General features: G+C 46.5%; 1 protein-coding gene across 1 annotated transcript in view; it reads left to right on the forward strand.

Moving 5' to 3' along the window:
• hacd2 (3-hydroxyacyl-CoA dehydratase 2) overlaps positions 1-17,303 on the forward strand; it is a 46,127-nt gene that overhangs the window by 14,847 nt on the left and 13,977 nt on the right. Inside the window, exons 3-4 of the mRNA XM_068034835.1 lie at positions 2,929-2,947; positions 15,649-15,737. Of these exons, the coding sequence (XP_067890936.1) occupies positions 2,929-2,947; positions 15,649-15,737 (108 nt within the window). The remainder of the gene's footprint in view (positions 1-2,928; positions 2,948-15,648; positions 15,738-17,303) is intronic.

Below are 17,303 nucleotides of genomic sequence, written 5' to 3' on the forward strand. Positions count from 1 at the left end.
TGGTGGTCCCATGCATCTCCTGATTCCCTTGTCTTCTAGGTGGTTTTGGTTATGCGTTTGGAAGGTGCTGTCGAAGGAGAAGTTGAGTTGCTGTAGTGCATCATGTAGATGGTACACGTTGCTGCCACTGTGTGTTGAAGGCAGTGAATGTTGAAGGTGATGGATGGGGTGCCAGTCAAGTAGGCTGCTTTTCTTGAATGGTGTCAAATTCCTTGAATGTTGGAGCTGCACCCATCCAGGCAAGTAGATGGTATTCCATCACACTCCTGATTTGTGCCTTGTAGATGGTGGACAGGCAGGTTTCTAGTCAATGGTAACCCCCAGGATGTTGATGGTGGAGGATTCAGTGATGGTAATGCCATTGAACATCAAAGGAAGATGGTTGAATTCTCTCTTATTGGAAATTATCATTGCCTGGCACTTGTGTGGCGCGAATGTTACTCCACAGATGCTGCCTAATCTGAGTGTTTTTAGCATTTTCTGTTTTTGAATTTCCAGCATCCACAGTATTTTTCTCTTTTTGTTTTTAATGTTTTAGTGATGTTGGTTAAGGGACAAATGTTGGCCAGAATGCCTAGCAAACTCTCCATTTCTTCTCTGTATTCTACGCCCAGTTGAGAAGGCAGATGAGTTTGATATCTCGACCAAAAAGCAGCACCTCTGACAGTGTAGCACTCCCTCAGCACTGCGTTAATATGTCATCCTGGATATGTGCTCCGTCTCTAGAGTGGGTCTTGATCCCATGACTCGGGAAAGAGCCAATTGATGCTAAAATGAATGTACTAAAGGGGGCGTAATGTGCCAGGGAATGGAAGTAAGTGTGCATGTTAACATAACAGGGTCCTGATCTCTGCCGTGCTCTGATAAGAAGGCAACAAGCAAAGATTTGAAGAATCATGCATGGAAGGGTAGAAGGTCAGCATGCATCAAACCTGTGGCCCCCTTCGCGCACTTCTGCAGTGATTGCAAGCTGTTTGAGAGCAGTTGAATTGTATGTGGTGAGGATGCGGATGAAACTGGCTTATAAAGAATTGGCAATATGAATTGGCAATCTTTTTTAAATTCATTCATAGGGTGTAGGAATCGCTGACCAAGCCTAGTTGCCCTTGAGAAGGTGGTGATGATCTGCTTTCTTGAATACAATTGAATGGCTTGCTATATAATTTCAGAAGGCAATTAAGAGTCAACCACCTTGCTTTGGTTCTGGAGTCACAGATTGCCAAACCAAGCAAAGGCAGCAGATTTTCTTCCCGAAGGAGCATTAGTGAACCGGATGGATTTTTACGACAATCCATTACTGAGGCAGCCTTTTATTGCAGATTTATTTAACTGAGTTTAAATTCCATAGCTGGTGTGATTTTTTTATTTTGGAACTCAAATCTCTGGTTCATTAGTCCAGGCCTCTGGATTACTAGTCCAATTACTAGTCGACTACACTACTGTTCCCCTAGCTATTGAAGGCCAAATGTGTGTGTAATGAGAACTCTACTACACTGGTCGAACTGGAGCTGAAGCATATTTGGCAGAGTAAAGGGACTTCTGACTGCTCTACGTCGTGGGTTCAAGTCACCCCCCCCCCCCCCCCCCCCCCCCCATAGTCTTAAGCAAAAATTCTAGGCTGATGCTCCAGTGCAGTACTGAGGGAGTGCTGCATTGTTGAAAGTGCCAACTTTCAGATGAGACCTCAAACCGAGGTCCTCATCTACTTCCATCATGGGACGTAAAAGATCACATGTCACTGTTCGAAGAAGAGCAGGGGAGTTCTTCCCAAAATCCTGACCATTATTTATCCCTCAACCAATATCAAAAAGGCTGCGTTTGCTGACAGCGCCAGCACTAGGTGGCGCTGCAATGGCACAAGCGCAAATGCAGCCTGTGCCACTAAAACGTCACAGCCTGCGACCACAGGGTGCTGCCAGGATTAAAGATGGCACTGCTCAAATAATCACACGATGGCAACCTAAACACATGGCAGCATACAATGGCAGAAGGGGAGGGAGCGGGAGGGGAGGGAGCGAGCGGGTGGGCGAGCCAGCGGTCAGGGGTGTGGAAGCGAGCGGACGGGACTGTGAGCGAGCCGGCCGGTGGCTGTGAGAAAGCGGGGGTGGGCAGGTGAGCGAGCAGGCGGGGGTCAGGAGTGGGCGGCGGGTGGAAGGAGGAAAGCGCACCCGCCACCAGCAAGGTCTTCGGCCGGCTCTCCCCGCACCCGCTCTCTACCCGCTCCCCAGACCCCCCCTTTTTCTCCCCCCCCACCCCCCCAACCCTGCTCTCTCCGGCTCGGATCCCCCACCATCTGCCCGCGTTGCTCAATGACGCCATTTGCGCATGTACCAACCCCATCTGCCCGCGTTTATGACGTCATCTGCGCATGCAGCAACCAGTCCTGGCACTGCGGAACGCAGCACATGCGCAAAGGGTAGGGACCAATCTGCGCATGTGCGCAGTTTGGCACAGTCGGATGATGTAAGCTGCCGGCTGCGTTGTCAGTAATCACTTTGTATCAAAAAAAACATCTGGTCATTATCACATTGGTGTTTGTGAGCTTGCTGTGCACAAATTAGCTGCCATCTTTCCTGCATTACAACAATGATTGCACTTCCAAAGTACTTCATTGGCTGTACAGTGCTTTGAGACATTGAGATTGTGAAAGGTGCTATATTAGTGCAAGTCTTTCTTTTCTGTGAATGCTTCAAGATGTTTTATGTTTGCGAAACTCAAAAGCAGTTTATCATTTGATTATTTTTCATGGAATTTTGTGGTATGAATGATTTAGTTAATGAGATGTTGCAGTGTGAGCACTTTAGGGAATGGAATGTTTTGTGACTCAGCAGCTGAACTCTTGTAGTCCTGTGTGTTCCATAATTCAGTCTATAAAATGGGTGCAAGAGTGGGAGCATACTAAGTATTTGTCTCTTCTGTTTCTTTCAGATCCTTCATTGTGCTGTAGGTATGTATGCATCTCTAGTCCCCAAGGACAAGGTAATTGTTTCATTAAAAGAAACTTCCATAATCTATTAAGAATTTTATTTACAGCAGCTACTTCTTTTAACACTTTCCTATTGGACGTTGTTAAAACCCTTACTTATAAAAGGGTGTACCTCTAGCTCAGTGAGCTATACCAAGAGTGATCTGCTATATTTAAAAAAAAAAACCACCCTGGTTTAGTTACTTAACCGAAAGGAGTGGGTTTGTCAAATCGCTGTTGGTGGATCTTGATAGTATTTATACCCAGCAATATGCCGATTCAAAAGCAATAATTTGAGGCGTACTCCTGGGGTTGTGAAGGAAAGAGACATTGGTGCAGTGGGTTAACTCTCTCTCGTCTTTCACCTGTGAGCTGGGTTTCAAACAGTCTGAGCTACGGAAGCTGTCTGAGTTTTTGAATGAAATGAATTTTGGTACACCTTGACTAAGGTCCATGAGGGCAGAGCCGCGTGATTCGCTGTGGGTTTTCATGTTCGCTCAAAAGCTGCAGTGGCGGCTAATATGGGAAATTCAAGATGATAATTTATTAAAGTTCTCTCAAGCCGGGGCTGAGATATGTTGTGAGGGCAGAGTTTAGAGTCATAGTCAGAGTCGTACAGCATAGAAACAGGCCCTTCGGCCCACCGCATCCATGCCGACCATAATGCCTATCTATACTAATCCCACCTGCCTGCATTAATTCCATATTCCTCTATGCCTTGCTCGTTCAAGTACCTGTCCAGTTGCCTTTTAAATGTCGCTAGTTCCTGCTTCCACCACCTCCGGCAGCTCATTCCAGATACCCACTATTCTTTGTGTGAAAAATGTACCCCTTTAATCCTCCTCCCTCTCACCTTAAATCTATGCCCTCTAGTTTTATCACCCCTACCATGGGAAACAGACTCTGGCTATCTACCCTATCTATGCCTCTCATAATTTTATATACCTCTATCATGTCCCCTCTCAGCCTCCTTCGCTCCAGGGAAAACAGACCCAGCCTATCCAATCTCTCTTTACAGCTCAAGCCCTCTAAACCAGGCAACATCCTTGTGAATCTTTTCTGCACCCTCTCTAGCTTAATCACATCTTTTCTGTAGTGCGGCGGCCAGAACTGCACACAATACTCCAAATGCGGCCTAACCAACGTTATGTACAACTGTGCCATGACATCCCAACTCTTGCCTTCATCGGCCGAGGCATTAAGTACAAGCATGCCATACGCCTTCTTCGCCACCCTGCCTACCTGTGTTGCCACTTTCAGGGAACTATGTACTTGCACCCCAAGGTGTCTCTGCTCAACAACACTCCCCAGGGCCCTGCCATTCACTATATGTCCTGCCCTGGTTTAACTTCCCAAAATGCATCACTTCACACTTGTCTGTGTTAAATTCCATTTGCCACTCCCTTGCCCACTGTCCCAGTTGATCTATATCCTGTTGTAACCTTAGACAACCCTTTTCACTGTCCACTATACCACCAATTTTGGTGTCATCTGCAAACTTACTAATCATGCCCCCTACATTCACATCCAAGTCATTAATATAGATGATAAACAACAGAGGGCACACCACTGGTCACCGGCCTCCCATCTGAAAAGCAAGCCTCCACTACCACCCTGTGCCTCCTATCACCAAGCTAATTTTGTATCCAATTTGCTAGCTCACCCTGGGTCCCATGCGTTTGAACCTTCTGGACCAGCCTATCATGCAGGACCTTGTCAAAGGCCTTGCTAAAGTCCATGTCGACAATGTCCATTGCCCTGCCCTCGTCAATCCTCTTGGTCACCTCCTCAAAAAACTCAATCAAATTCGTGAGACATGATTTCCCACGCACAAAGCCCTGCTGACTATCCCTAATCAAAACATGCCTTCCCAGATGCATATCAATCCTGTCTCTCAGAATCCCTTCCAATAACTTTCCCACCACTGACATAAGGCTCACCGGCCTGTAGTTCCCTGGCTTTACCCTGCTGCCCTTCTTAAATAAAGGCACAACATTAGCTATCCTCCAGTCTTCCGGTACCTCACCCGTGGCTAACGATGATACAAAAATCTCTGCCAGGGCCCCAGCAATCTCCTCCCTTGCTTCCCAGAGCATCCTAGGATACACCTGGTCAGGCCGTGGGGATTTATCCACCTTAATGCACTTCAAGACCTCCAACACCACCTCTTTTTGTAATGTTGATATGCTCCAGGATATCGGTGTTCCCTCCCTTGAACTCACTAGCTTCCATGACCACCTCCACAGTAAATACGGACGAGAAATATTCATTTAAGACCTCGTCCATTTCCTGTGGCTCCACGCATAGATTGCCACACTGATCCTTAAGGGGACCTACTCTCTCTCCCGAGCTACCCTTTTACTCTTAATATACTTATAGAATCTTTTAGGATTCTCCTTTTATCTTATCTGCCAGGGAAATCTCATGGCCGCTTTTCGCCCTCGTAACTTCCTTCTTAAGTGTACTGCTACATCCCCTATACTCCTCGAGGGACTCGCCTGATCCCAGCTGCCTATACCTGACATATGCCTCCTTCTTTGTCCTGACCAGATCCTAAATAACTCTAGTCAACCAAGGTTCCCTGAACTTGCCAGCCTTGCTCTTCAATCTAACAGGAACATGCCGGCCCTGAACTCTTCCTATCTCTCTTTTAAAAGCCTCCCGCTTGCCAGACATCCCTCTTACCTGTAAGCAGCCTCTCCCATTCAATTTTTGAGAGTTCCTGTCTGATGCCATCGGAATTAGCCTTCCCCCAGTTTAGGACTTCAATCTGAGGACCAGTCCTATCCTTTTCCAGAACTATCTTGAAGCTAATAGAGTTATGGTCACGGGTCCCAAAGTGCTCCCCCACTGACACACCAACCATCTGCCCATCCTCATTTCCTAAGAGGAGGTCGAGTGTAGCCCCTTCTCTAGTAGGGCCATCCACATATTGCTTCAGAAAACTATCCTGGACACACTTAACAAATTCTTCCCCATCTGATCCCTTAGCACTAAGGCAGTCCCAGTCAATATGAGGGAAGTTAAAATCTCCTACTATTACAACCCTATAATTCCTACACCTATCTGTGATTTCCCTACATATATGCTCCTCCACATCCCTCTGACTATTGGGCCTGTAGTATAATCCCATCAAAGTGATCACCCCTTTCTTATTTCTAAGTTTTACCCATATGGCCTTGCTGGACGTTTTCCCCCTCCCCACCGCAGGCTATCCTTGCTAAGTACTGCTGCGATGTCCTCCCTAATCAATAGTGCAACACTTTTTCTCCACCCCCCCCCCCCCCCCCCCCTTACCTCCACCTCTGTCACGCCGGAAGTTGGTACCCCGGAACATTGAGCTGCCAGTCCTGCCCATCCCTCAACCATGTTTCCGTAATAGCTATAATATCTTAGGAGGAGGTTTGATGCTGCATCTGGCCTTGCTATACCTGACCTGGGAGTGAATGATGCTAAAGATGTAAAATATTTAATTCCCTGCGGTGACATCACATGCCTTGATGAATGCTAAAATTCACAACAAAAAAAAAGCTTGAGGTGAAGATTCACAAATAACACCTGTGAAGTTAAACCCAATTGCTGTAAGTTCATTCATTGAGAGTTCCTCACTTCTTCATTCTTCTTTTTATTCTTGATATCACCTTTAGTGGCAGAATCCACACTTCTGAACCACTCAGTTTTAAAGCCTCAAATATTATGGGATGTCCTTGCTCCCCTGGATTTCAACACCAAACCATATTTTGTGTTTAATGCCCAATCGCATCACTGTAGCGTCGGTGCTGCTGTAGAGGAAGTACAGTTTGAAACGGGAACAAAACAGTGAGTGAGTGAGCCTTAGTACACTTCTGTTCAGTCGATTCCGACCTTCGAATGGAATTTATGCCCCGACAGTGTCTACACGCAATTGAAACTAATTTGTGCTGGTGCTAAACTCGTGTGAATACATTTTTAAAATTTTATTGGACCAGTTACACTCCTCGCTTCTTGTAGCCCTGGGGATCATTTTTTTTAAGGAAGCAAAGCACTATAATTTGGAGACATAATTATAGACTCATTTCAGAACTGAAGAAGGCCATTCAGCCTGCTGTGCCTGTGCTAACCCTTTCAAAGAACTATACTGTTAGGACCAGGTGAGAAAGGTGTCTAGAGGTCTCTTTCAGCCTTCACCTGGTCGTCTTGTAACAGGATTTAATTTTTTAAAGAGTGTTTTGAGCTCCCCCTTTTTGTTTTTATTTTTTTATTCATTCATGGGATGTGGGCGTAGCTGGCCAGGCCAGCATTTTTATTGCCCTTCCCTAATTGCCCTTGAGAAGGTGGTGGTGAACTGCCTTCTTGAACTGCTGCAGTCCATTGGGGTAGGTACACCCACAGTGCTGTTAGGAAGGGAGTTCCAGGATTTTGACTCAGTGACAGTGAAGAAACCGTGATATAGTTCCAAGTCAGGATGGTGTGTGACTTGGAGGGGATCGTGCAGGTGATGGTGTTTCCATGCATTTGCTGCCGTTGTCCTTCTAGGTGCTAGAGATCGCGAGTTTGGAAGGTGCTGTCTAAGGAGCCTTGGTGCATTGCTGCAGTGCATCTTGTAGATGGTGTACACTGCTGCCACTGTGCCTCAGTGGTGGAGGGAGTGAATGTTTGTTTGTAGATGAGGTGCCAATCAAGCGGGCTGCTTTGTCCTGGAAGGTGTCGAGCTTCTTGAGTGTTGTTGGAGCTGCACCCCTCCAGGCAAGTGGCGAGTATTCCATCACACTCCTGACTTGTGCCTTGTAGATGGTGGACAGGCTTTGGGGAGTCAGGAGGTGAGTTACCCGCCTCAGGATTCCTAGCCTCTGTCCTGCTATTGTAGCCACAGTATTTATATGGCTACTCCAGTTCCGTTTCTGGTCAATGGTAGCCCCTAGGATGTTGATAGTGGGGGATTCAGCAATGGAAATGCCATTGAATGTCAAGGGGAGATGGTCATTGTCTGGCACTTGTGTGGCGCGAATGTTACTTGCCACTTATCAGCCCAAGCCTGGATATTGTCCAGGTCTTGCTGCATTTCTACACAGACTGCTTCAGTATCTGAGGAGTCACAAATGGTGCTGAACATTGTGCAATGATCAGCGAACAGCCCACTTCTGACCTTATGATTGAAGGTAGGTCATTGATGAAGCAGCTGAAGATGGTTGGGCCTAGTACACTACCCAGAGAAACTCCTGCAGTGATGTCCTGGAGCTCAGATGATTGACCTTCAACAACGACAACCATCTTCCTTTGCGCTAGGTATGACTCCAGCCAGCGGAGGGTTTTCCCCCTGATTCCCATTGACTTCAGTTTTGCTAGGGCTCCTTGATGCCACATTCGGTCAAATGCTGCCTTGATGTCAAGGGCAGTCACTCTCACCTCAGCTCTTGAGTTCAGCTCTTTTGTCCATGTTTGAACCAAGGCTGTAATGAGGTCAGGAGCTGAGTTGCCCTGGTGGAACCCAAACTGAGCGTCACTGACCAGGTTATTGTTCACTGCTTTCCAATCATAAGGCAAAGAAATAAGCACAAACAGGCCTTCTTGGGGTTAAAGAAGAAAAATTGAATTTATTACAACTTAAACTCTAATTCGGTTAACGCCTACGGATATACACCATGCCCCACGCCAACATGCATACGCGATAAGTATGTGCAAATAGAGACAGAAAAGAGCAGAAATTAAAGGAGAGGTTTGAGGCAATCTCTGATGAGGGGTTTTTGATGCTGTGCTTCGAGCTTGCTGTAGTTCTTGCTTTTCGTTGGGGCCCATTATTCTTAAACCTTCGCTGTAAGAGACTTTACACCCTTGGGGGTTCAATTGTCTTCAATGGTTTCTGAAGCTGGGGTGAGAGAGATGAGAGCAGACAGGAGAGAGGTCTTTTCCAGTCCAGGAGCAAACCGCTTTCAGAGTTCAAATTCAAAAAACTCCAACAGCCAGTTAGTCAAAGAACAAAGAAAATTACAGCACAGGAACAGGCCCTTCGGCCGTCCAAGCCGACGCCGATCCAAATCCTCTATCTAAACCTGTCGCCTATTTTCTAAGGGTCTTTATCTCTTTACTTCCTGCCCATTCATGTATCTGTCTCGATACATCTTAAAAGACGCTATCGTGCCCGCGTCTACCACCTCCGCTGGCAATGCGTTCCAGGCACCCACCACCCTCTGCGTAAAGAACTTTCCACGCATATCCCCCCCTATTTTTCCCCTCTCACTTTGAACTCGTGACCCCTTGTAATTGAATCCCCCACTGAGGGAAAAAGCTTCTTGCTATCCACCCTGTCTATACCTCTCATGATTTTGTACACCTCAATCAGGTCCCCCCTCAACCTCCGTCTTTCTAATGAAAATAATCCTAATCTACTCGACCTCTCTTCATAGCTAGCGCCCTCCATACCAGGCAACATCCTGGTGAACCTCCTCTGCACCCTCTCCAAAGCATCCACATCCTTTTGGTAATGTGGCGACCAGAACTGCACGCAGTATTCCAAATGTGGCCGAACCAAAGTCCTATACAACTGTAACATGACCTGCCAACCCTTGTACTCAATACCCCGTCCGATGAAGGAAAGCATGCCATATGCCTTCTTGACCACTCTATTGACCTGCGTTGCCACCTTCAGGGAACAATGGACCTGAACACCCAAATCTCTCTGTACATCAATTTTCCCCAGGACTTTTCCATTTACTGTATAGTTCACTCTTGAATTGGATCTTCCAAAATGCATCAACTCGCATTTGCCTTGATTGAACTCCATCTGCCATTTCTCTGCCCAACTCTCCAGTCTATCTGTATTCTGCTGTATTCTCTGACAGTCCCCTTCACTATCTGCTACTCCACCAATCTTAGTGTCGTCTGCAAACTTGCTAATCAGACTACCTATACTTTCCTCCAAATCATTTATGTATATCACAAACAACAGTGGTCCCAGCACGGATCCCTGTGGACCACTACTGGTCACACGTCTCCATTTTGAGAAACTCCCTTCCACTGCTACTCTCTGTCTCCTGTTGCCCAGCCAGTTCTTTATCCATCTAGCTAGTACACCTTGGACCCCATGCGCCTTCACTTTCTCCATCAGCCTACCATGGGGAACCTTATCAAACGCCTTACTGAAGTCCATGTATACAACATCTACAGCCCTTCCCTCATCAATCAACTTTGTCACTTCCTCAAAGAATTCTATTAAGTTGGTAAGACATGACCTTCCCTGCACAAAACCATGTTGCCCATCACTGATAAGCCCATTTTCTTCCAAATGGGAATAGATCCTATCCCTCAGTATCTTCTCCAGCAGCTTCCCTACCACTGACGTCAGGCTCACCGGTCTATAATTACCTGGATTATCCCTGCTACCCTTCTTAAACAAGGGGACAACATTAGCAATTCTCCAGTCCTCCGGGACCTCACCCGTGTTTAAGGATGTTGCAAAGATATCTGTCAAGGCCCCAACTATTTCCTCTCTCGCTTCCCACAGTAACCTGGGATAGATCCCATCCGGACCTGGGGACTGTGGTCCACCTTAATGCCTTTTAGAATACCCAACACTTCCTCCCTCCTTATGCCGACTTGACCTAGAGTAATCAAACATCTGTCCCTAACATCAACATCCGTCATGTCCCTCTCCTCGGTGAATACCGATGCAAAGTACTCGTTTAGAATCTCACCCATTTTCTCTGACTCCACGCATAACTTTCCTCCTTTGTCCTTGAGTGGGCCAATCCTTTCTCTCGTTACCCTCTTGCTCCTTATATATGAATAAAAGGCTTTGGGATTTTCCTTAACCCTGTTCGCTAAAGATATTTCATGACCCCTTTTAGCCCTCTTAATTCCTCGTTTCAGATTGCGCCTACAATCCCGATATTCTTTCAAAACTTCGTCTTTCTTCAGCCACCTAGACCTTATGTATGCTTCCTTTTTCCTCTTAGCTAGTCTCACAATTTCACCTGTCATCCATGGTTCCCTAATCTTGCCATTTCTACCCCTCATTTTCATAGGAACATGTCTCTCCTGCACGCTAATCAACCTCTCTTTAAAAGCCTCCCACATATCAAATGTGGATTTACCTTCAAACAGCTGCTCCCAATCTACATTCCCCAGCTCCTGCCGAATTTTGGTATAGTTGGCCTTCCCCCAATTTAGCACTATTCCTTTAGGACCACTCTCGTCTTTGTCCATGAGTATTCTAAAACTTACGGAATTGTGATCACTATTCCCAAAGTAGTCCCCTACTGAAACTTCAACCACCTGGCCCGGCTCATTCCTCAACACCAGGTCCAGTATGGCCCCTTCCCGAGTTGGACTATTTACATACTGCTCTAGAAAACCCTCCTGGATGCTCCTTACAAATTCTGCTCCATCTAGACCTCTAACACTAAGTGAATCCCAGTCAATGTTGGGAAAATTAAAATCTCCTATCACCACCACCCTGTTGCTCCTACATCTTTCCATAATCTGTTTACATATTTGTACCTCCATCTCACGCTCGCTGTTGGGAGGCCTGTAGTACAGCCCCAACATTGTTACCGCACCCTTCCTATTTCTGAGTTCTGCCCATATTGCCCCTCAGCTCGAGTCCTCCATAGTGCCCTCCTTCAGCACAGCTGTGATATCCTCTTTGACCAGTAATGCAACTCCTCCACCCCTTTTACCTCCCTCTCTATCCCGCCTGAAGCATCGGTATCCTGGGATATTTAGTTGCCAATCATGCCCTTCCCTTAACCAAGTCTCAGTAATAGCAATAACATCACACTCCCAGGTACTAATCCAAGCCCCAAGTTCATCTGCCTTACCTACTACACTCCTTGCATTAAAACAAATACACCTCAGTCCACCAGTCCCTTTGCTTTCATCATCTGCTCCCTGCCTACTCTTTCCCTTAGTCACGCTGACTTCATTATCTAGTTCCTTACAGGATTTAGTTACTACCTCCTTTCTCTCCACTGACCTCATTTGGTTCCCATACCCCTGCCACATTAGTTTAAACCCTCCCCAACAGCGTTAGCAAAAGCACCCCCAAGGACATTGGTTCCAGTCCGGCCCAGGTGTAGACTGTCCAATTTGTAATAGTCCCACCTCCCCCAGAACCGGTCCCAATGTCCCAAAAATCTGAACCCCTCCCTCCTGCACCATCTCTCAAGCCACGCATTCATCCTGACTATTCTTTCATTTCTACTCTGACTATCACGTGGCACTGGTAGCAATCCTGAGATTACTACCTCTGAGGTCCTACTTTTTAACTTGGCTCCTTACTCCCTAAATTCTGCTTGTAGGACCTCATCCCGTTTTTTACCTATATCATTGGTGCCTATGTGCACAACGACAACTGGCTGTTCACCCTCCCCCTTCAGAATGTTCTGCAGCCGATCTGAGACATCCCTGACCCGTGCACCTGGGAGGCAACATACCATTCGGGAGTCTCGTTTTCGACCACAGAACCGCCTATCTACTCCCCTTACAATCGAATCCCCTATGACAATAGCCCTTCCACTCTTTTTCCCGCCCTTCTGAACAGCAGAGCCAGCCACGGTGCCATGAACCTGGCTACTGCTGCCTTCCCCTGGTGAGCCATCTCCCTCAACAGTATCCAAAACGGTATACCTGTTGTGGAGGGAGATGACCGCAGGGGACTCCTGCGCTGCCTTCCTGCTCTTTCTCTGCCTTTTGGTCACCCATTCCCTTTCTCCCTCAGCAATCCTAATCTGCGGTGTGACCAATTCACTGAACGTGCTATCCACTACCTCCTCAGCATCGCGGATGCTCCAAAGTGAGTCCATCCACAGCTCCAGAGCCGTCATGCGGTCTAACAAGAGCTGCAGCTGGACACACTTCCTGCACGTGAAGGAGTCAGGGACATCAGCCATGTCCCTGAGCTCCCACATTGAGCAAGAGGAGCATATCACGGGTCTGAGATCGCCTGCCATTTTTAATCTTAAGCTTAAACTTAGTTAAATGAAATAGGAACGAAAAGTTTTTAACCAATCACACGATTAAAAAAAAAAGAGAAATAGAAAAAGCCTTAGCTTATCTACACACCACCGAGTCTTTTTTTTTTTGGTTAGAGGAGGAGGGCGGGTGGGAGACACTACAGGTGTAGTGTCTCGGGTTCAGAAACGGCCCAAATATATAGGGTTTTACTTACCCAGCAGCCCCCTGGTCTCCGCCGAAAACAAAAAGAAATTAATTTTACTTTAAACTGACCTTCCCAGCTGCTCACTCGCTCGCACTCTCTGCTCCCGAAAAAGCTGCTGCAATGAAAAGTCATGTGACTAAACTGGTCTGACCACATCTGTTTGTGTATTCGGCCATCTTAGCAGTTAACCTGGAATGCTACCCCCTCCACCTTCAACGTCTGGTAATCAAAAGTCCATTGTGGATTAAATTGGAGCAGGGAGTGGCCCCTTTGTCCTTTCCAAGCACTGTTAGTATGCAAATGTCTTTCCAGTCAGGGGCTTGGCAACCCCTTGTAAAAGGCCTCCTTTTCTTTCCAGCAACAATTTTAAAATTTTAATGTCCATGTGACAAAATATATGTGCCTCATTCTTGGCAGGTGGGGGCCTGCGTGACATATACAATTATCCTACTCCCTGCTCTTTCTCCATAGCCCTGCAATTTTTTCTTTTTCAAGTATTTATCCAATTCCCCTTTGAAAGTTACTGTTGAATCTGCTTCCATCGCCCTGTCAGGCAGTACATTCTAGATCATAACAACTTGCTGTGTTTATATAAAAAAAAAATCTAATTTCCCTCTATTTGTTGCCAATTTACCTTAAATCTGTGTCCTCTGGTTATTGACCAGAACACTGTCTGTGAAAATGCTCATTTTGAATGATTATAGGTGATGCTTTATGACAGTGTTACCAACATGCAGCCCTGAGATCTATCAACTCCAGTCATAACTGTATAGAAATCTCTTCTGGTTTTGGTTGCAGAAGTTTACAGTGCTGCAGGTCTCAAAGCTGCTCTTGGCAATGTTGTCTCATTGATAGATGAATCCTAAACAAGAAACCTTTACTTCATGCTACGCAACAAAATGGCCCACAAAGATTTTGCAAAAGAATCAGAGGCTGGATGGCGAGAAAAATTTTTTATGCAGCGATTTGTCCTGATCAGGAATGCACAGCCTGAAAGGGTGTTGGAAGCCAATTCTATAGAAACTTGGGGGAATTGGATAAATACTTCAAGGGGAAAAATTTGTGGAGCGATGGAGAAAGAAAGAGAATAGGCCTACCTGGATAATTCTGCCAAAGAGCCAGCACCGGAATGATGGGCGGAGCAGCCTCCTTTTGTGCTCTATAATGCTACGATTCTATCTTTCTTCTTTGGCCTCCTTGTCTCGAGAGACAATGGGTATGTGCCTGGAGGTGGTCAGTGGTTTGTGGAGCAGCGCCTGGAGTGGCTATAAAGGCCAATTCTAGAGTGACAGGCTCTTCCACAAGTGCTACAGATAAAATTGGTTGTCGGGGACAGTTGGCTCTCCCCTTGCGCTTCTGTCTTTTTTCCTACCAACTGCTAAGTCTCTTCGACTCACCACATTTTAGCCCCACCTTTATGGCTGTCCGCCAGCTCTGGCGATCGCTGGCAACTGACTCCCACGACTTGTGATCAATGTCACAGGACTTCATGTCGCGTTTGCAGACGTCTTTAAAGCGGAGACGTGGACGGCCGGTGGGTCTGATACCAGTGGCGAGCTCGCTGTACAATGTGTCCTTGGGGATCCTGCCATTTTCCATGCGGCTCACATGGCCAAGCCATTTCAAGTGCCGCTGGCTCAGTAGGGTGTATATGCTGGAGATGTTGGCCGCCTCGAGGACTTCTGTGTTGGAGATACGGTCCTGCCACCTGATGCCAATGATTCTCCGGAGGCAGCGAAGATGGAATGAATTGAGACGTCGCTCTTGGCTGACATACATTATCCAGGCCTCGCTGCTGTAGAGCAAGGTACTGAGGACACAGGCTTGATACACTTGGACTTTTGTGATCCGTGTCAGATTCTATAACTCTAGTCTAACCCAATGCCTTGCTCAGGGCCCACTCTCTGGAATGTTATAAGGCACACAGTGCCATCGTTGTGTCTGCTATTCCCCCGCACACTGAGCGTCTGACTTTAACCCATGTGGGTGATTGTCAAACAAAGAAAGGCACTTCCCCACAGGGCAGAAAGGAAGGAAATGGAAGCATCAGTAGTTCTATTTTACGCTGTCCTTTCTGCTTGTTCAATGGGAACTCCTCTGTAATAGCAATCACAGAACCCACTCCAAATTCAGGTATGCAGCACCAAGGGTACATGGTGCAGCATGTCTGTCATGGGTCATAGGTGAAGGAGAGGCAGGCAGTAAAAGACGGTTCAACCTCTCAAGTGCCACCACGCTGCGGACTAAAACCCCTCTTGTGTGGGAACTAAGCACCCGAATAGGAAGGATGGAGCCCAAGAACTGAGATTTGTCATTTGGAGGAAATCCACCAATCTCACTACTGGCAGTCGTGCCGTCAGCTGGCTAAGCCCTAAACCCCTCTGCCTCTCTTGCCTTGTAAGTCACTCCTTTAAAACCTACCTCTTTGACCAATCTTTTGATCACCTGTCCCACTATCTCCATGCATGCTTCAGTCCAATTTTGTTTGAATTTGCTCCTGTGAAGTAAATTTAAAGGGACTATATAAATGTAAATTGTTGTTTTACAGGAATCGTTCCGTCCTCCGTGGTCCTGACTGGGTTCCAGGTGATGTCACGTGTGTTCTTGACCTGGGCAGTTACACACAGTGTGAAACAGGTAAGGGAGAAAGGAGGGAAAAATCCAGGACCATAATCGTATCAGCGTGTGTTTCATTGACCCTCCCATTTATAATGAACGATGCACCTCCACCCTGCTCATTCTGGGAAAGAATGTTGCCCAGTACCTCATTCAAGTGGCCACCCTTAACATGTGATCCCGCGTTGTGCTTGCAGTCTATTCCAATATGGAACCAATTGCAGCAGAGCCTAATCCTGTGCAAGCTCTTTTCAATGGCCAAGGTGGATCTGTCTTTTGATCATGGAATGATACAGTACAGAAGGAGGCCATTTGGCACATCGTACATGTGCCAGCTCTTGAGCTATCCACTCTGTTCTTTCTAAGAACTTATCCAATTTTCTTTTGGATGTTGCAGTTGAATCTGTTGATAGTTCTTTGCTACTGATCACTTTGCTGGCTGTCCTCCTTTCTTTTCACTTCCCCCATAATGTCTCCTTCTCTTAGGCAAAGGGTATTGAGCTCATTTGCAGCATCTCTATTACTTTCCGAGTTAACAGGTCAGGTCCTGGACATGGGCATTTCCTGTTGTGTATGCCCCAGTTTAACAAGGGACAGTATGCTCACCAGCCTTGCCATTGAACAGGAACTACGTGAAAAGAGTTAACACGATGAACTTTCCAGTTGGAAGTGCTGCAGTGCAGTCATTGAGGTAAAGGAGTAACATAATTGGTGTCAGGATGCAAATAGTGCTGGCAGTGTCAGTTATTGAGGTATTGGCTGTGGCTCAGTAGATACAGCACTTCTGCCTCCGAGTCCAAAGGATCCAAAGTCTTGAACACAAATTCTAGGCTGATGCTCCCATTGCAGCACTGAGGGAGTGTTGGAGCATCAGAGATGCCATCTGAGATGAGTTAAACTGATGCCCCACCTGCCCCCTCAGCTTGAAGTAAAAGATCCCACGGTGCTATTTCGATGAAGGTCGGGGGAATGCACCTTGGTGTCTTGACCAATATTTATTCCTCAACCAACATCATTGAAACAGATTATTTGGTCATTATCACTTTGCTTGTGGGATCTTGCTGTGTGTAAATTGCCTGTGTTGTGTTTCCTACATTACAACAGTGACTGCATTTCAAAGTATACTTAATTGGTTGTAAAGTGTTTTGGGACATCCTGAGTCTTGACAGACACTATATAATTGCATTTCTGTCGTCTTTCATGCCTAGTTGCTGACTTACAGCTGTGTGCCTTGCATTAGGAGTCAACCGTGTAATGTGGGACTGGAGTCATAGTTAGTTCTCCTCCCTGGGGGACATTAGCGAGCCAACTGTGTTTCTTTTGACAATCTGGCAGCCTTCGTTTGTCCCCATAATTCAATTTCATGACTTACTATAGTGAGATTTGAACTCTGAATTCTGAAGTTTTGATAGAGTAAATGAGAAACTGTTTCCACTGGCATGCAGCTCAGGAGCCAGAGGACATAGATTTAGGGTAATTGGAAAGGAAACCAGCGAAGAGATGAGAATTTTTAAGCAACGAGTTTTTCTATCCTGGAATGCGCTGCCTCAAAGGGCAGTGGAAGCAGATTCAATAATAACTTACAAA

The sequence above is a fragment of the Heterodontus francisci genome, chromosome 7, assembly GCF_036365525.1.
Source record: "Heterodontus francisci isolate sHetFra1 chromosome 7, sHetFra1.hap1, whole genome shotgun sequence".
Taxonomy (NCBI): Eukaryota; Metazoa; Chordata; class Chondrichthyes; order Heterodontiformes; family Heterodontidae; genus Heterodontus; species Heterodontus francisci.